This window comes from Sinocyclocheilus grahami, unplaced genomic scaffold (assembly GCF_001515645.1).
Source record: "Sinocyclocheilus grahami isolate Dianchi unplaced genomic scaffold, SAMN03320097.WGS_v1.1 scaffold54.1, whole genome shotgun sequence".
NCBI classification, from domain to species: Eukaryota; Metazoa; Chordata; class Actinopteri; order Cypriniformes; family Cyprinidae; genus Sinocyclocheilus; species Sinocyclocheilus grahami.
Window position 1 is genome coordinate 6725276 of NW_015505233.1, and position 20208 is coordinate 6745483.

Consider the following 20208-nt stretch of genomic DNA (forward strand, 5'->3'; position numbering starts at 1 on the left):
TTGTGTGTCTGTGTTGGGTTACTGAGCAGCGAGGCCTTTGTTCAGTCTGTACAGTACAGTGCAGATTACTATGTGCAATATGATACTTGGGTTCCCATGATTTTGAGTATGAGATGAACAATGACTCTAAGATCTTTCCATAGATTTAGGTTTCTGTTATATATATAGTATACTGTTCAAAGGATTGGGGTCGGTAAGATTTTTTAAAATGTTTTTGAAAGAAGTCTCTTATGCTCACTAAACTGTGTTTATTTAATCAAAAATACAGTAAAAACTGTAAAATTGTGAAATATGAACATGTTTATGTAATTCAAAATGTAATTTATTCCTGTGATGGTAAAGCTGAATGTTCAGCAGCCATTCAGCATCCAGTCTTCAGTGTCACATGATCCTTTAGAAAACATTCTAATAGTCTGATTTGGTGCTCAAGTTAATAAATAATTATTATATAAAAATTTTAAAATATATACATGTTGAAAATGGTTGGGCAGCTTAATATTTTTGTGGAAACCATGATACATGGAAGAATAGATCTAACCATACATGAGGGTTGCCTTATGTTGAAAAAACTGCTGTCTCGATGTAATATGATTTTATTTTCTTGTTCATCATCATATCATCATGTACAGCTGCTTAAAGTTAATTACCACCTGCACAGTGGAAATTAAGTGATCACTTCAGTTTCTATAGCAGCTTGTGATTGTGTTATTTCCTTTTGTATTATTTGATCTTTACTTAACACAGAATCAATTTACCTGAATAACTCTGTGCAAGTTCACGTGTGATTAATCAGCCCTTTGTAGCTGAGTAATCTAAAAAGTCTACACAATTAATTGATATGTCATGGTTAAAAGTTTAAGCAGTTTAAGTCATGGGCAGTGATGTTGTCAAGGTTAGAAATGCGGCCAAACATGTTCATAAGAAGTGATCTGAAATAATTTGAGCTCTTCAACAGGAAATGTGCATCTATGGTATGGTTTGCGTATGAGGTGTCTGTGTTTTTTCACGCTTGAAGAATTAAAATTATTTCTCATTAATGTGATGCATGCTGTTGAAAACATATGAATGCATGGATCCTCCCATTCTTGTCTCTTAACATTGCTGTTGCTTTTATGTCGTTCCACAGATTACCAAACCCCAAAAGTGTGAATGTCAAGCAGTCTAACCTACAGACAAACGAGTCAGTAGGAGATGTAGGAGCTGTTTTTGTCCAAGAGCAGCCTCTTGATGAGGATGTAGACAGCCCCTTTGAACTTTCAACAGAAAACAGAGACGCTACAGACGTTGGGGAGGAATTTGATTTCCCAGAAATGCCCATTAATAAAGTAACATTGAACACTGTGATGAGCAGTCATCAAAACTCATCTATGCCATCCAAACGTACGGACAGAGCCACCAGTGGACCAAATGGGGGAATTAAAGCAAAGAGCCCTCCACCACAAGTTGCCCCTAAAACAAAATCTGTAATGTCTGGCATTAAAAGCCTCTCTGAGGCATCAAAGATAGAAGTGCCTCCAGTACGGAGGATTTCGCAGAAGCAGACAGATCAAAAAGAGATTAAATTGCCAACAGAAAAGGACCAATCAGTTACGCTTAATAAACCAAATGAAATCAAGACCGGAATTCCCAAGAAAGCCACACCAGAGGTTCAAACAAAACCAAAGAAAGTGCTGGAGGTTGTTACAGTGTATAGTGTTTCTACAGAAGCTGAAAGACAGATGTCCACCAAACGTCAGAATGAGGCAGCATCAATAAGCCCAGAGCGGAAAATGTCACCGACTAAGAGATTGGAAGAGAGGGATGTTTTGGATGCCTCACTGACGACCAAAACTTCTCAACCCACTAAAGAACAGGTCAATATTTCAAAGACTAAAAGAGAAAGAAGTAAAGAACTAAAACCTTCCCTGTCTGTGGATAAATCCCCATCTTCCCCATCTTCATTGGAGAATTCTGGTTCAACAAAACGTAACACTGAATTCAAAACATTTAAAGATATCCAAAAGTCAAAAACACAACCGACAGTTGCCACTGACAGAAGTCCAACATCAAAGAGTAGTTTTTCCTATTCAAAGAGTAAATTCAAATCAGGTGACACTGGCAACAAAACCGAGACAAAACTTTCTTCCTCAGCGCCTGGCACAGACCAGTTAGATCAGAATATTGAAAAGGAGAAGCCAGCAAACGAAACCCAGCTGAGCGGGCCAAAGAGTCCAAAAAAATTCATGACTGATGTGTCACCAACAGGAAGGAAGCTGCCTCGAATGACACCATTGAGCCCTCAGAAACAGCCCTCAGATGGAGAAGTTGCCCACGGAGAGAGTGAGTCACATGAACCAGCCTCACTGCCACTTACCAAGCCAGAGAGAAATGAGTCATCACTGGTTAACGGTCCTGTTGCTGATGGCAAATCTTCCAAATGTGATCAAGCCGCTTGGAATGCTGTGGTCAAGGTATCGCCAGAGCTCAAATTGAAAAGCCCTGTTAAGGAGATGGATGATTTACAGTCAGGAACTCCACGTCTCAAAAGTCCCACTAAACTCAAACCCAGGAAAGATTTTAGGAAGGCAGAGCCAGCTGCAACTTCAGATTCAAAAACAGACAAAGGAGAGAAAACAACAAATTTGTCTGTCACACCCACAGATGCTTTGAAATCTGACAAAGTAGAACATATTTTGAAGCAATCAAAAGCCATTTCTGAAAGTGAAAATTGTGATGCTGCAGAGACCAAAGTCACACCAGATGTGTCACTTTCAGAAAACAATGATTTACAAACCAATCGACAGACAAAATCAAATCTATCAATTTCATCAGACACACATGCGCAAGTTGCATCAGATAAACAGCCAGATATTACTAAGACAGTTGAAATTTCCACAACATCCAAGATGGCTATACAATCAAAAGGCTCTTCTGAAACAAATGGTGAGAAATCTGATGCTGCTGAGAAAGTCACACTGGAAGTGTCTTCAGAAAAGAAAGATTCAAACTCAGAAAAGCAGACGGAGTCAGATCTATCAGTTTCACAAAACCTACATGTCCAGGATGTACCAAATAAGCAGTCAGCCAAAGAAAAGCCACTTGCTGGGTTCAAGAAAGAGAAATGTGGCATTTTCAAGGAAAATGAAATTTCCTCAATACCTGTGACGGACCAATACAGAACCAGTGATCTGAGCACTCAAAATATTGGTAAACAATCAAAAGTCACTTCTGAAATGAAGGGTCAAAAATTTGGTGCTGCTGAAAACACAGTCAAATTAGATGTGTCACTTTCAGAAAACCAAAATTTGCAGTCCATAAAACCACAGACTGAATCAAATATACCAGATTCATCAGAGTCACATGTCCAAATTATGCCAGATAAGCAGTCAGATGTCGACCCAGACAAGGTTCTTGGATTCAACAAAGAGACGTGTTCCCTGTCTAAGGCAGATGAAATTTCCAAAATACCCAAGACAGCCAAACAATCAAAAGCTGCTTTTGAAACAAAGGATAAAAAAAAATCTGGGGCTACTGAAACCAAAGTGAAACTCGATGTGTTGCTTTCAGAAAAGAGCGATTCACACTCACAAAAGACAGTGACAGATGTACCAGTTTCAACAGAATCACATGTGCAGCTTGCATCTAATGAGCTGCCAGATGTTGTTAAAGAGAAGTCCCATGCTGGGTTTGAGACAACCAGTCATCTGGGTGGTCAAGATACAGAGAAGTCTCGCTCTTCTCAGGAACAAATCAGTCAAGTAATTTCAGAGGACTCATCTGAAACAACCCAAAAGACTGAGACCAAAAAGCTCAGTGTGGAAAATGCTGTGAATTCAGATCTAAAACAACCAAAAACAATTACAAAACTAGATGAAAATGTTAAAAGTGAAGAAGAGAGTGGCAAACACAAAGTATTAGAGAAGCAACTGGTTCAGTCTGGAGACTCGCATAAAACAAACCCAGAGTGTGTCAAACAGAATGAATTAAATCAATTGAAGCAAGTTGATAAGACACCAGTAGCAGTGATCACGGCTCCAGAGGCTGCTTCTAAACCCAAAATTCGAAAAGGTGATCAGACTTTAGATCAGCAACCTACAGCTGTTAAAATAACAGATAAACTGACTTCCAAAGTGGACAGAAAGAGTGAAGTCCAAATTAAAAATACAGAGTCCAACCTGAAAGTCAAGGATCTTACAAAGCCTCATGATAAAATACTAGCTACGAACTTACAAAAGCTGAAACCACCAACTGACCAAAGTGTTCATCAGTTTACTTCTCAGAATCTTCCTTTGGACCCCAAAAGCCTCTCACAAAATAGCAAAGCACCATCTAGTTGGTTAGACGTGGACCAAAGTTTTGAGAAGAAGAAAACAGAGAGACGTTTGGATTGTTCTGCAAGTGATGACAATCAGCTTGACACTTCTAATGACTTCGATGATTTCATTCGTAACATCAAGGAGAACTGCTCCCCTTTCTCTTTGCCACCAAGAAAACATGGGCAGAACAAAATGCCGTCACCTCCTTTTGCCATGCCTGCCATTAAAGAAGATCACTTTGAGAAGATATTTGACCCAGAACAGTTCCAGTTTGGGACAAGAAAAACTGCAGGACCTAAAGACCCCTCTCCAGCCATGATGATCAAGAAGAAAAATGAAGAGGCAAAAACCAACCCACTGTCCAAACGTTCTGAGGACAGCCTTCTTTATAAAAGTCTCTCCTCTAGACGGGAACAAGACAAAGCTAAAAAGGTCACAGTCACTGACGAGAAAACTGATGGAGAAAAACAGAACACTGAGGGCTCTGGAAAAGTGTCCTCAAGATTGGAAAGAATGTCAATCATCTCAAACCTTGTGAACTCCCCAAACACAGCAAGAAAAGCCCGAACTGAACCAAGCTCTCTCATTAATGGCATTCAGTCACCCATAACGCCACCACCAGAGGCGGTGCCAACCGCAGGAGATCGAAAGGACATACTGCTGCCCCATGCTGTCACCTCTGCAAAAGAGGCACTTGGTGATTTGCCAGATGCTGGCAGTGTAAAGGCAGGACCTGGTGAGTCATTAAAGAGCCCATCCACACCTCCACCTCTTCCAAGTTTCTCAGAAGTTAAGCTGCCTGACTTTTTGGAAAAGTACATGAATAAAGGGAAAGAAGCAAACACCATGATCCAGCAAAGGCCTGACACTGGCTCTGTCCCTGCATTGGATTTGAATCTCACTTCCAATAAATTTAACTCGAGCATGGAACTGCAAGGCATATCAGGATTAATATCTCCATCCAACAGCACTCAGCAGATTCCACTGCCCACACCCACCAGTCTTTCACCAACATACGCAGAGGTAAGAAAAATGTTAAAGAGGACATCAGATGCGAAATTCACTTTTACATGTTGTTTGCATATATTTGTGTCTTAGCAGTGTGTGGACAGAACCACCCTACAATGATAAAAATCCATTCACTCCTTTTTTTTAAATCCCCAAATAACCTAAACAGTTTCAATTATCAAGCCGTTTTGATTTTCTCAGCAGTATGGGGTCATACTGCTAAAGCCCCTTGTACCGCCGCTGACGGACTGTCCCGTATTACCATATTTCCACCCTCAGCCAGTTGTATGCTGTCTGTGCGGTCGAGCAACTGTAGTGACAGCAATGTCTTGTAAGCCAGGGGTTTTCAAACTGGGGTATTGGGAACCCCCTGGGGACCCCAAGGAAGTGCTAGGGGGTTCTTGAAAATGTTTGGAGAAAAAACATAAAAAAATAAAATAAATAAAAAATAATAAATGTAAAAATGATATTATTATCATTGTAATTATAATATAGTATTATATATAATTATAAAACAATTACCATAAAAATATGATTGAATAAGAATTAAAGAAATGTTATCCATAAATGTATTAAAATCAATTAGTAAAAATTAAAACAAAGAAATGCATACAAAATATATAAAAATGAATTATAAAATTGATTAAAAAGATACATAAATAAATACAGTACTTTAGATACATTTTAAATAATGCTTTTAGAAAAAAAATTATAATAATGTAATTTAGTAGAAAATAAATATTTTTCAATTAATATTTTTTACTTGCTTATAATATGACATTTTCACAGTGTAAATTGGGTATTTATACAAGAAACTATATACATGTATTTTACATTTAAGGATGGGGGTCCCTCACACAATAATGATCATATTTGGGGGTCCGTGCTATCTCAAAGATTGAAAACCCCTGTTGTAAGCAATGCAGGTGTTTTGTAGTTGGATTTAAAAGTGAACATGAGTCTTCATTTTCTCCCGACATGAGAGCCAAAGAGGACGCAGTGGATTAGTTTTGTTTTTGACGGTAATGCGCAACCTAATACATAAAAGACAGCAGAGAGGTGTGGAGTGAGCAGTAGCTCATTATTATTATTTAAAGAGACATGCATCGAAATGAACAACTGTTTTTGACAAGGTAAAAAGGTGTTGTTATACACAGCCATTGAGGAATTTTAACGAAAGTATTTTGCAGACATTTCATGAAGACCCTAAAGAATAATACCAACTTGTGGAAAACGAGCATTTCATGTCCCTTATAATACCAAATGTCCATTGTTTCATAAAATCTCTTATGAGTAATAAGCCCAACAATTCTCTCATTTTTAGTTTAGGTAATTGACTGAAAGTACAAGTATTCGGTTTCAAAGCTTCCATTGTACAGTACATGTGTAAATTACAATTTGTGCTTCAAATTGTAGTTTACTCTAATACTATTGAAACTGAATGCTTGTACTTTTACTCAATTACCAATTTTTAAGGAAAAATAGTAGACCTTCAAAGTACAGAATACATACTTCATTGTGACATAAATCTGTAATCTTATTAAAAATGTTTCTGTCTGTTTTACTGAGATTAGATCAGATCACATTCCAGTGAACTGTAAACATTTTTTTGAAACAACCAGTGAAATCCATTTCAATATAAATTGTAATTCTACACTAACTATAGTCATTTGGCTATCAAATGTAGTCATTTTTGTCAGAGACATCTCATGAGCCACCAAAGTACAGTCTTTAAACATATTTTTTACTTTTTATTTTAATGACACTTTTCACTTAATTATGCTAGATTTGACGCCCATACTGCAACTTTACCTTTCTTAATACATTTTACACCTACAAACCTTATTTATTTATTATTTTAATTATATCATGTTAGTATAAAGAACTGCAAGTGCTACATACACTAATGCTTAAAGTGTAGAAAAGTTTTTTCACAGGGCTGTAGGGAAGTCTTACTTCACCTTTGAAACTGCTTATGTTGTCTGTACCTGCCTGATAAATTTCCTTTATCAGTGGAAATTTTGTCAGTCTTGTCTTTAAGACACAAGAGGAATGTTAAGCTCTCTAGGCTTCAGTTTGTTTTTATAGGTACCACTGATCATAGTACCATGGTGAGCTGTGCTGTATTTGAACCAAAGGTCCTGTCAGTGTCTCAAAGTAGTTTTGAAAATGTCATCAATGTTCATGTTAAAAGGTTTTTAATGAAAATAATGTTTTAATATTAACTTGAGTTTTTGATTTCCAGACATCAGGTGTCAGAGGCTTCCACAGACGCCCTGGAAAGGTATTGCAAAACTGAAGATACCGGTCTATGCAAAATTTATCATAATTTATAGTAATTTACTATATATTTATTTAGTATACATTTTAGTACAGCCAGTTTACTGTTACTTTCCAGTTCATTATCCACTTTTACAGTGCTTAAAATAAGAAAGGAAAAACAGTTGAACACATTTATGGAGAGTGTTTCAATATTATTGCTTGCAGATTGTGATATACCAACAACCTAATTTTGGAGGGGAGGCATACGAGGTGTTCAGAGACATAGAAGATGCCACATCCCTAAACCTCTCTCCACTCATTTCCATAAAGGTCGTTAGAGGATGGTAAGAACAGTCGCTTCCTCCTATTCAGAATGTGACAAATCCTGTGACATTTTAAAGTGGAAGTTTACTAATGTTAATGTTTGTCTTGTCCTGTTAGCTGGCTGCTGTATGAAAAGCCTGGCTTCCAGGGCCGGTCCATCGCTCTGGAGGAGGGGCCAGCAGAGATAGCAAATGAGTGGGCGGAGACAGAGCCTAGTGGGGAACTGGGGCCCAACGGCCTGCCACTCCCAACCACACCCATGGTTATTGGCTCCATTAGGCTTGCATTAAGGGTGAGTCAAAAATCGGGAGTCACATGGAGCAACACTTGACCTCAGTACTCTGATCAATGAGTCAAATTACCCAAAGAATCTCTTAAATACAAAATAAATAAAGAAATAAAATGCATTACCATTGAACCGCTAGCATGCATGCTTTGTTCTTTGATAACTTGCTCTAGTATTTTTCTCTCAGGACTACAGCACACCAAAAATCGACCTGTTCACAGAGTTAAATGGGATGGGTCGATTGTGTTCATTCTGTGATGACACTATAGAGACCTGTTCATTTGGTATTCCTCAGAGTACTGGGTCCATTAAGGTTCACAGTGGAGTGTAAGTGAACTTACATAAATGCATACACCCGATATGGGATCTGATAGTGAAGTGATTTAAAACTTGGTTGTGCATTGCAACATTATATGTGAACATTTATTTGAAATTCCTCAACTTTATGATGATGTTTTACCCCAGTGATTAAATAATTACATTACTATATACAATGCTAAAGTTTGGGGTAAAATTTTATTCATGTTTTAGTCTCTTGTGCTCCCAAAGGCTGCATTTATAGTTATACAAAAAAATAGTTATACTGTGAAATATTATTACACTTTAAAATAACTAATTTCTGTTTTAATACATTTTAAAACGGAATTTTCAGCAGCCATTACTCCAGTCTTCAGTCACATGATCCTTCAGAAATATTTCTAATATGCTAATTGTTCATGTTAAATGTTCAGGAAACATTTCTTATTATCAGTGCTGAAAGCAGTTGTTGCTGTGTAACAGTTTTCCTCAGTATCTTAATGAATGGAAAATTCAAAAGAAGTCCATGTATTTGAAACATTATAAATGTTTTTACTGTCACTTTAAAAAAATCTTACTGATCCCTAACTTATGATCAGTAGTGCATGGGAGCAAAACTCAGAGCTAAAATGAGATATGAAGGACACAAGCCTCATGTTTGTCCTCACTGCATGATCAAGTGGAAAGTTTTGAGGTTAAAGCATGTGACCTATGATTGGAGTTGAGAGACTCAGAGAGAGAGAGAGAGAAAGAGACTGTGTGTCTGTTGGAATGTTGTTTTCCTCTTGTTGCATGTTGGATGGAGATGGCATTTTCTAATTATTTTTTTTCTGCCTTGGCATGTTTGTTCTTTGCCAAAACTTCAAGAAGCATGTTTTTAAATTACAAAATGAAAGTTATCTTTTACCAGGTTCTAAAATCCTTTTAGATCTATTCTTACTGTGGTTGTGTGTTTGTAGATGGATGGTCTTTAGTGACCCAGGTTTCCAGGGTCTTTTGGCTGTTTTGGAGGAAGGAGTGTATCCCTGCCCTCAGGACTGGGGCTTTCCCACCCCCTTTGTCGGATCACTGCGGCCTTTGAAAATGGTAATTACATACCACTCATTTTCACACACTCATTCCATCTCATTCTGGCTTACAACAAAATGTATGAACAGAGGTTCATATACAACTGTTCTTTTTGCTTTTCACAGGGTGAAATTAAGGTGGAAAATCCCAATGAAATTAAGGTGAGCTTTACATGTTAAATCACATTGAACACTGATTGAACAAAAAGGTGTAGTTCAGCTCGCTGAGAAAAATGCATCAACTAAAGACTAATTTTGCACATTTATTTGGCGAAATACATTCTGTACAGCCTGGAATTAAAAGTACCTGTTGGTGCAGGTAGTCTGGACCAGATCGAGCATGCCCAAAGGCGGGTTTTGTTCTTGTTCTTTGCTTGCTCAGCCCGTGCCAGTGTTTGTTCTTTTGATTTCTGAGCCGTGAAAGAGCAGCGGCATTGTGTCTGACTTTGAAACTACAGTTAGATGCAGTCGGAGCTTTGGCAGTACATGTTTCTCACAGCAGCGGCATGTGATCCCATAATGGTTTAATTACAATTAAATGTTACTTATAAGAAACAGTCCAATGGTTTTGATGGACCAGGGAAGTCGGCTTAGTTTCTGTGAACTGAACCTCACAGGGCTTTACTTGACAAAGTTCCTGTCATTCCTGAACTCATGTCTTCCTGGGCTCTGAGCGCAGTATACAGGACTTGAGTTGACTCTGCCTGAGGCTCAAAGACACTGGGGGAAGAATTCCCAGAATTCTGAATAATTCACAACACACAAACACACCCCAGTCAAACACTGAACATGTCATGTATTTTGTTGTATGAAATAAAGCATCTTTTTCATGACAGTATATTTTTCAAGGGAATTTAACTAAAGTATTTATGTCATACATTTTTACTTTTTAAATAATTTTATTTAATTCATATTCAATGTATGCAATTTAAATTTATATTAATTAATTTAATAATTTAAATGCAAGAACATTAATAATAATAATGCAGTTACAAAGTGTAGAAAATGTACCATACAAATCAAAGCAAAATCAATTTTGGCCCTAAATGAAAAGTGAATTTCTGGTGGTCTGTGTTGCATTCAGTATTTATTCACATTCTAGATTTTAATGAATGTATTTGACAGAAAGTTATTCTAAATATGCAGCAAGCTGTAAAGTGTTTTTTTTTTCTATGTGAATTCAGGCGCTACTCTTTGAAAAACCAATGTTTCAAGGGGAGTGCATAGAGATCGAAAAGGAAATTTACAACTTTGATGAAGGAGAGGAAGAGAAGAATGAAGAAGATGAGACTGAGAGTCCTGACAGCACCAGGAGAAAGAGACTGAGTTCTGTGGGCTCACTGAAGATCCTGAGTGGCCTGTGAGTAAATTTTTTGACAGTACAGCTGACATTGTCGGATTTTGGTTTTTTGGTTTGGTCTGGAAAGTGTGGAAAGGCAGCCAGACCATCAACATTCTTACAAAATTACTGTAGCTCTACACATACCTTCATTTCTTGATGCTTTATTGCCTTTAGCTGGATCCAGCAGTGATTCTTGTTATTGTTCATTTATAGCTGGGTAGGATATTCTGCACCAGGGTTCGAGGGTCGCCAGTATCTTCTGGAGGAAGGAGAGTATGCAGACTTAAGTGACTGGGGTGGACTGGAAGACAGGCTCCTCTCTATACATCCAGTGTTAGCAGTATGTATACGGAGACCTTTTCTGAATCAAAGAGTTCAAGATTAATATTAAATAAACAGTTTACAGCATAACCTCTTCACAGTAAGGCATGCTGGGAAGACAAGTATGAATAAACTTTGTGTGGTCTTTGTGTGTTTTTCTGATGTACACTGATTTAAGTCGTTTCATGGTTTGTGCCCTTCTGTAGGATTTCATGACTCCTCATGTGAGAATGTTCAGTGAGCGGGATTTCAGCGAGAGAGGGATGAATGTGGACCTGCTGGAACCTGTCATTAGCATGGAAACCACTGGCTTTGGCATAAAGACACAATCGGTGGAAGTCCTCTCTGGCGTGTAAGTGTCTACATCTAAGCTCCCTGTTTCCTCCTTCAGGCATCACCTTTTTTTTTTTTTTTTTTTTTTTTTTTTTTTTTTTCTTCTTCTTCTTCTTTCGTAACCCTCGTCCTTGGTACGGCTGTAAATCTGTCAGTGAAATGTTTATCAGCCCTTGTGGGCAGCTGCTTATAGAGATAAAATCAGAAGTAGTTCACTCAGAAATGATAATTCTCTCATTATGTAACTCATTATTTAAGTGTACAAAAGTCACCACCCATATTTGAAGTAGCCTTGGTCCTCAAAAAGAAGAGTTCATTTGCAAAAACCGATAACTCCATTTTAATTTATTTTCAGAAATCAAGTTTTTTTTTATTGCGGATTCCAGGTAATATCAATCAAACTGCAGTTGAGTTGTTTTGATTTAGAAATCATAACTTAAACAAATACAGATAATTTACAAAATTAAAGTTAATTGAAAGTATGTTTTTTTTTACATATTGAAAGTTTGTTTTATAGCAAAAGCAGATAACTCCACATTTCATGTTTCGAGTAAAAAAAAAACACTTGTTTAATCTTTGTAATCTCGTCAGATGACAATGTAGATGCCTGACAAACGTTGTTGTTGTTGTGATCATAAACTGTATGGATGTGAGCTTTTCTTTCACCATTGTAACGCGTTGCTTTTGCAAGGTTCCGCGAAAACTTTTCAGCTTTTATTTTCCTTCACAACCTGAAGAAGATATAAAAGGTTCATCAAGTTCGTCGAAATTATCCATCCTCGATCACTTTTAGTCAGCTCTGACGAAACTCCTCTCAGCTAGCACGTCTTTTCAAAGTGAAAGTAGCCTTGTCACCTGACCTGAATACAGCGCGCTGATTCGCTAAAATGGACTTATCGGCTTCTGTTCACAAACAACAAGGGAGCTTGTTGGCTTCTGCAGTAAAACGTGAACTCCTGATGCCTTGAAAGTGGACAAAACGTGTTTAGGGTTCAGATCGCGTTATATGTGGAGAATAATGCACGGCTATCAGCTCTCTCTTTTTTTTTTAAGTGGCATATATCGTTTTTTGTAAATAAACTATTATAAATATTTTCATTCATCTAGTTCATAAGGGTAAAATTGATACAGTAGTTCACCCAAAAATGAAAATTCTGTCATTAAAAACTCACCCTCATGTCGTTCCAAACCTGTAAGACCTTCGTTCATCTTCAGAACACAAATTAAGATATTATTGATGAAATCCGAGAGCTTTCTGAACCTCCATAGACAGCAATGTAACTGACATGTTCAAGGGCCAGAAAGGTAGTAAGGACATCGTTAAAATAGTCCATGTGACATCAGTGGTTCAAACATAATATTATGAAGCTACGAGAATACTTTTTGTGTGCAAAGAAAACAAAAATAACTTCAACAATTCTTCTCTGCCGTGTCAGTCTTCGACACACGTTAACGAGAGTATCATGATGCATGATGCTGCTGACGCAGGAGCTACAGCTTTGCCATCATAGAAATAAATTATATTTTTAAATTTACATTTACATTTATGCATTTGGCAAATGCTTTTATTCAAAGTGACTTTGCATTCAAGGTACACATTTTATCACTTTGTTGTACTGTTTGCACTGCAGAATATAAATGTGTAATTATATATATATATATATATATATATATATATACTGTACAATATATACTATACAGGATAGGAGGATGATTTTGTCAGTTATCTGTTTAATTCTGTACCTCTCATATATGGTATGTTTTAAAGCGGTTTCATGGTTGAAGTTCATACCTGCTCTGCTGATAATGAAAGGAGTGGCACACGAATGTGAGGTGTCATATATCCTGAGGCAGACTCATACTCTGGTTATCTTTTTTAATCAAAGAGTTTTCAGTGATGATGTTGCACGCACACCCACACCCCTTCTCTCTCCTGTCCTTCACATGCAAACAAACACATAAAAATCCTGTGTCAAGAGCACATGTGTCAATGTAGTGCTGCGTCAGTGTCAAGGGTGTGACTTTGATAACATTCTTCAATAAAATTAGATAAATTATGAGATGACTAAAACAATAGTGTTTATATTTAACACTGATTCACAATCACATTGTGTTTCTTATATGTACAGTGGGGAAAAAAAGTATTTAGTCAGCCACCAATTGTGCAAGTTCTCCCACTTAAAAAGATGAGAGAGGCCTGTAATTTTCATCATAGGTATACCTCAACTATGAGAAGATATGATTTCTGTACACTTAGGGCTGTGGTTTACTTATTGAGAAATGATAAGTGACTTTTGCCTGTCGTCTTGAGATTGATTCATTCAGCTATCTGTATTTTCCTTACTGAATGTGAAATTGGTGGCAAATTGTGAGTGATGTGGAAGTCAATGTGGTTCATATTACTGAGATCAAAGTTGCGGAGTTAAAAAGATCTAACTGTTTAACGTCTGACTGAACAGGTGGATAGCATTCGACAAGGCACGCTTCTCAGGCGAGCTGTACGTTTTAGAGAAGGGTCTCTACGGCAGTCCAGAGGACTGGGGAGCACACAACTGCAAGATCTTGTCAATTCAGCCTGTGGTTTTGGTAATAATTTGTCTGCAATATCTGCCCTATTTTTGCAACGTTATTGTTTTGCAAGTTTATTTGTTACTCAATAAAACCTTGCTTGTGTTTGTATTCCCATGGCGTCTTATAATTGATTTTTTTCTGCCTCAGGAACAAGCTGAAGGACTGTCCAGATATAAGGTGAGTTTAAATGTTATGGTTCCACATGGAATCTTATTATGAAAGGAAATCTGTGCAATGGATTTAAAAATGTTAATCAGAGCTAAGAGTACTACAATCCTACATACAGCTGAAAGAATAATAAAAAATGTGATGAATGAAGATGCTAGAGGCAGTATGTGTACAGATTTGTGAATGACAGGCATTCAGGAATTCTGCGGGCACAGATTCCTAGTTTTAACTGAAGGGGAGATCTTGTTGTTCTAGTCAACTGGATATATTTTTCTTATCATCTTCTGCATCTTATCAAAGTGATTTTAGATTGAAAAGCTTCTTTAAGCTTCATTCATGTGATACTCTGATGAAACGCTCTCAGGTGCAGTTGTTTGCTGAACCGGGGTTCAAGGGAGCAATGCAGACTTTAGATGAAAGTGTGGCATTCCTGCCGGAGGGTTTCCACCCCATGTCCTGCAAAGTTTTGGCTGGGAGGTGAGAAATGTTGCCTTACAACAGAATCACACAAGAACTTTAAATATGTACAAAACACTTTACAGTTCAGCAAGATTGGATAGTGTTTCAAAATAATCAGCATTTCATTGTACATGTCTCTGCTTGAAGCTGGGTAGTGTTCGATGGCCCACAGTTCACTGACAACATGTATGTACTGGAGGAAGGAGAATACCCCAATCCTGAGGCTCTGGGGTTACTCTACTCTGACTGCAAAATCAGCTCCGTCCACTCTGTAGGACATGTGAGTACTGAATAGAAGATGGGATCAGAAGAAAAAGATCCCTAGGCTAGGCAGAATATTTAATTTGGTCCGACTGAAAATGAGGCTGTGAGGATAGACCCTTTTCATATCTGACAAGTGCTGTCTTGGCACTACATATTACTTTCATTGATCGTGTAGATGTATTGTATCATGTATTTTTAGGCATTGCCAACTTAAACAACTAGACGTGAACATTGAACATATTGTTAATCTGGCTAAATAGGATGAGAATTTGTTGTAATTCCAAGAATGACAATGCTGAAACAATATCTAAAAAGAATTCCTAGAGTAGATCGAAAATTATATGAAAAAAAATTCACTATGTGTTATAGTCTTTCAGCAGAAGTGTGTTCATGCATTCTGTCATGTAGTTACATTTTTGGTTAAAACAAAAAAAGAGAAAAGATAAGTAATATTTTTCCTGACAAAAAATGTTGCTTGAAATAATTGTCATGTTTGTGGTGAGGCAAAATGAAAGCAAAGCTGTTTGCAAGAAATTATTTTAGAAAGATTTGTGGCATCTTCGTTGTTTTGTGGGCTGAAAGGTACAAAGCAGTGCAACATGTTCAAAGCACAGCCTTGTTTTCAGTCATATCGTATCTGACTGTGGATTCTATAATAAAATGATTGGATTTTTGTAATAAACACATGTATCATTGTTTCTCTGTCCACTCAGGAGTTCTCTATGCCCTCCATCACACTCTTCTGTAAATCCGGCTTCAGAGGACGTAAAGTAGTTCTGACCGATGGCGTTTTGAACCTATCTCTGGCTGGCATTGATGGGCGGGTCAGCTCTCTATTGGTCAATGGAGGAATGTGAGTGGTTTGTGAAGCACATTCAAAGCTCAGATTTCATTGTAGGTGTAGAACACCAAATTTAGTGTTATTCTTCTTCTTTATGGTTCATTTGGATAAGAAAATAATGTAAGGTAATTGATTTTTCTCTGTGTATTTGTGTTTTTCTGTTCATCAGCTGGGTGTTGTATGAATACAGCAACTTCCGTGGTCGTCAGGTCCTGCTCCATCCCAGTGAGATTGGTGATTGGCAGAAGTTCAGAGGCTGGGAGCAGATTGGCTCTCTGCGTCCGTTACTACAGGTATGAAACGCCACCACATGCCTAGTTCTCAGTAAGCAAAATGACTTGTGTTTGATGCATATTCAGATCCAGTGGGGTTTAGATAGTTTTGATTTTAGGTGTGAGAGTTAATTGTTTGGGAACCGCACATATAAAGGCAGGGCAAACCCAGCACATTTACAACATGTGGACATAAAGACACTCCAGTAAATCCAGAATGAGACTGTTAATACCCATGATTACATAATAGTACTTTAAGCGGGTTAGAGTTTATTAAGCAGATTGAGGCAAACTTTATCTATAGTAGTTTCTCTTATAGCTAGTTTAAACATCCAAACATGACCATTTATCTTCTGTGTCTTTCTCAATAGAAACGTGTTTATTTTCGGCTACGTAGTGCAGAGACAGGCTGCTTGATGTCTCTGACTGGACCCCTGGATGATTTAAAGCTGCTCCGGGTTCAAGTGCTGGAGGAAACTGGTGGTCCAGAGCAGATATGGGTCTATGAGAATGGACTACTGCGCTGCAAGGTACTCGACTTTGATCGCCTCTCCAGATCCAATTCTGTACTCGAGTGATTTCGACTATGGCTCTGTTTACTGATCATGACCACCATCTCTCTGGCTTTTTCTCTTCAGATGGTAGAGGACTGTTGTGTGGAGACGTCAGGAGGTGTGGTGATGGCAGGTGGCAGGTTGAATGTCTCACCTGAACCAGGCAAAGAAAATCAGTTCTGGAGCATCACAGGAGATGGAATCATACGCAACAATCTCAAGCCCGACCTTGTGCTGGAGGTCAAAGGTCAGTTCTTTATACGTTTGAATAAAAGAAAACAGAATGAAAAGAAAAATTAAATGAAACAGAAAGGTTGGAGTGGAACAATAAACAGAGAAACATTTGCATGCACATGGGGCGTATGAGTATGTCTGTCAGTCATAAAACTGCACCCTGCTCTGACGAGCTCATAATCGCTTACTGATGACACATTCTGATGTCACATCATACCTGTGTGGTATTTCTATTAGCAACTGCGCTCGATCTGTTCGGGCAACCGGACTGCCGCCCTACATACATACCACAGCATCCTGTCAGAGGCAAAGATGTGTCTGAATCTGTATTACAGATGAAGGGGCTAGCATTTAACACTCAACTGAATATTAACTAAATGCTAATAATATTCCACAAACTATTCTAATAAAATATTACTGTATTGACCTGAATATAAGACGATGTTTTTTCTTGGAAATACATGTGAAAAAACGCGGTGGTCTTTATATTCAGGGTCTAGACTTTGACATGTCAATAATACACCCACAACAATAGGTGGTGCCCAATACGCATAAAACGAGTGTGCCGTGAAATAGGTAATGTAATGCATGTTGTAAAGATCGCGAGTAAAAACAAAAGAATAAGAAAACCTTACAGCTGCATGAGTCGTGACTGTCACGTTAGCCTGATGGGACCAAACTCCCTTTGTGATTTTAAAACGTAAGACAGTACCCAGATTTGAAGACTACAGTAAGATTTAACTTCTAATGTTAATAAGATTTTGGCAGGCTACTATTAGATGGATAGCCTAAATGTCTTAATTCAGATGGGCTATCAGTTTTTTTTGTTTTTTTTAATGGTATATCAAAAAGTGTATATTTTTTTAAATGTGATTGTTGGTACATTTTACCAGTTTTTACCATACTTTCAAAACAAAAATTAAAATAGGAAAAATATGCAATATGAAAATAATTGAAGACAAAATGTGTTTTACTGAGAAAAAACAAGATTTGGTTTTTAAAAAGCCTTTTTCCAAAAGGTACATCTGGAAAAAGGGGGGTCGTCTTATAATCAGGGTCATCTTATATTCGGGCCAATACGGTAATATAATTAAATTATATGATAAAAAATAGCATTTCGAGGGGTTTTATGGTCAAAATGAATTAACATTTTTCTTTGACTAGAAATTACTCTTTGTGAGTGGCATCTTTACAAAATGTATTTTTAAATTTAACTAGCCACCACAAACAACTGGAACATTCATTCATTGGTCAGATTTTATTAAGGGAACAGATTGAAAATGTATTTTTACGTGTAAAGCAGGAGATCAGTGGAATCAAGGGTAAATTATTTATTTGGACTGTGACAACAATCTCTGACAAAAGACCACTGCTGTATGGCTTCTTTTGTTTGTCTGAATGCAGAATGAGGCTGTTTGTGGTTCAAATTTCTGTAACTTGAGCGCCACCCTGACGTCAGTCAGCACAGCAGAACCTGTAATGTGTTGCCATCTAGTGGCCGCTTAATGTGTTACACCCTGTCTGCCTACCTTTATTTGATTAAAAAATACAGTAACATTGTGTAAGATTATTACACTTTAAAGAAACAGTTTTTAATTTAAATATTTTAAAATGCAATTTGTATCGAAGCTTTGATGCAAAGCTGAATTTTCAGCAGCCATTACTCTTGATTGTTGTAGAATCATTCTAATTCTAAACATTCTCCACATTCTAATAGTTGGTGCGCAAGAAACATTTCTTACTATTATTAGAACGTTCAGCTCTTATTTGGAATGGCAATCTTTTGTAACATAAATGTCTCTTCTGTCAACTTTGATCAATTGAATGCTTCCTTGCCAAATAAAAATAAAAATTTCTGTAAAAAAGTCGGAATCCAAACTTTTAAATGGAAGTGTAATTTAAACCCAAAGAGCCTGTTGAAATCAAAAGGAATTTGACCTTCTAAATCTGTTCTTCATCTAGGTGGCCAACAGTATGATAAAAACCAGGTGGTTCTCTACACCTTTGATGAGCAGAAAACCAACCAGAGATGGACTGTGGAAATCCTTTAGTGCTCCAGTCAAGTCAGAGGCATTTCTGTAACGCCATAAATGACTCTGATGAGTCTCTGTCACTGATTGGATCATTATCCTGAGATAAGAATGTGTGTGGGACCAAATCTTTTGAAATCATGCATCTAGATTACAGTTGTCTACATGAGTGATGTATCTTTGGATGTTCAACAGAAGTCCATCGACTACATCAAGGACCTTAATGAGACCTGCTACAGTTTCATCATCTTTTGTGCTAGTACTTTTTTGTTGTTAACTCTTCATTGGCCCAGAAACACAAAGTACTGTCCTGCTTGCAATGCAATAACAGTACCAAAGGGGGCGCACTAGCATCAGGATTGGCATGTAGCTGCACTTTAAGTGACCTTGTTCATTTTCCCCTTGCCTGTCATAACTACACTTTTTAGGGGCAAAAAGCACCTTCTTCCATTTATAAGTAGCTGTGTATTTTGATTAAATTATTTTTTTGCAAAAAAACATCTAAATCATGGATACTTAGTATAGTCGTATACTAATAGTACTTAGAATAGTAGATGTTTTACTAGTGCCTTAAAAGCGTAATGGCTCCTGATAGCTTGAAATAGGCTTTTTCTTGTCTGTAGCCTTTCATGTCACATCTCAGGATGGTCGGTAGTAAAGGGCTTGTGCATGTTCTTGTGGTGCCATCAGCAGTCAAGACATTATTTTCTTGTGGCTCCAGAGTAATTAATCACATTAATATCTCAGATGATTGGCTCAAAGCAACCTGGCTGCAGAACTAAGCACTCGTGAGAAAAAACTGCACATTTTAAATTACGTACTTCCAAGAGTTCCTGCACCAGATGAGCAACTGCTGTTCAGATTAATTAGAAAACAAACGGGTATTATAGACCTCACTGAATGTAAGGCAGCATCTATTCATCTGCCATTCAAACTCGCTGAAAGCAAAATGTGGGAACTTGTTGACTCCTACAATTTTACAGTTGCTGAACAAAGTATTTCTTTAGTAGGTCAGAATATTCTGGAGTAAGTAAGCACATTTTAGAACATTGTAGAAACATTTCCTCCTAGCTGTGCTGATCTGGCATCAGTTCACTCATGTTCACAAACTCACATTCATTTGAAATCCAGCTGATACTTGATCTGCTGTTCTGCTTTTAGAGCTTTTTCTCTGTTTTCTTTTACAAAGATTTTTTGGTAGTTTTTGTGCGTGTGTGTCCATTTTCTGATGCGTTTAGTAATCTGTTTTAGTTTTTGTGTGTCCATGCCCATATTTCCAA

At 37.5% G+C, this 20208-nt stretch overlaps 1 protein-coding gene across 2 annotated transcripts in view; it reads left to right on the forward strand.

The window, feature by feature from the left end:
* crybg1a (crystallin beta-gamma domain containing 1a) overlaps nucleotides 1-20186 on the forward strand; it is a 79099-nt gene extending 58913 nt beyond the window's left edge. For both annotated transcript variants that reach the window (XM_016269889.1, XM_016269890.1), the window contains 19 exons: nucleotides 1127-5318; nucleotides 7549-7587; nucleotides 7791-7909; nucleotides 8007-8181; nucleotides 8363-8502; nucleotides 9432-9558; nucleotides 9666-9701; nucleotides 10724-10899; nucleotides 11095-11221; nucleotides 11409-11554; nucleotides 13995-14121; nucleotides 14254-14283; nucleotides 14639-14751; nucleotides 14881-15013; nucleotides 15711-15850; nucleotides 16008-16131; nucleotides 16482-16640; nucleotides 16749-16911; nucleotides 18861-20186. In XM_016269889.1, coding sequence (XP_016125375.1) covers nucleotides 1127-5318; nucleotides 7549-7587; nucleotides 7791-7909; nucleotides 8007-8181; nucleotides 8363-8502; nucleotides 9432-9558; nucleotides 9666-9701; nucleotides 10724-10899; nucleotides 11095-11221; nucleotides 11409-11554; nucleotides 13995-14121; nucleotides 14254-14283; nucleotides 14639-14751; nucleotides 14881-15013; nucleotides 15711-15850; nucleotides 16008-16131; nucleotides 16482-16640; nucleotides 16749-16911; nucleotides 18861-18949 — 6355 coding nt within the window. In that variant the 3' untranslated portion in view covers nucleotides 18950-20186. The remainder of the gene's footprint in view (nucleotides 1-1126; nucleotides 5319-7548; nucleotides 7588-7790; nucleotides 7910-8006; nucleotides 8182-8362; nucleotides 8503-9431; nucleotides 9559-9665; nucleotides 9702-10723; nucleotides 10900-11094; nucleotides 11222-11408; nucleotides 11555-13994; nucleotides 14122-14253; nucleotides 14284-14638; nucleotides 14752-14880; nucleotides 15014-15710; nucleotides 15851-16007; nucleotides 16132-16481; nucleotides 16641-16748; nucleotides 16912-18860) is intronic.
* The last annotated feature ends 22 nt before the right edge of the window (nucleotides 20187-20208 follow it).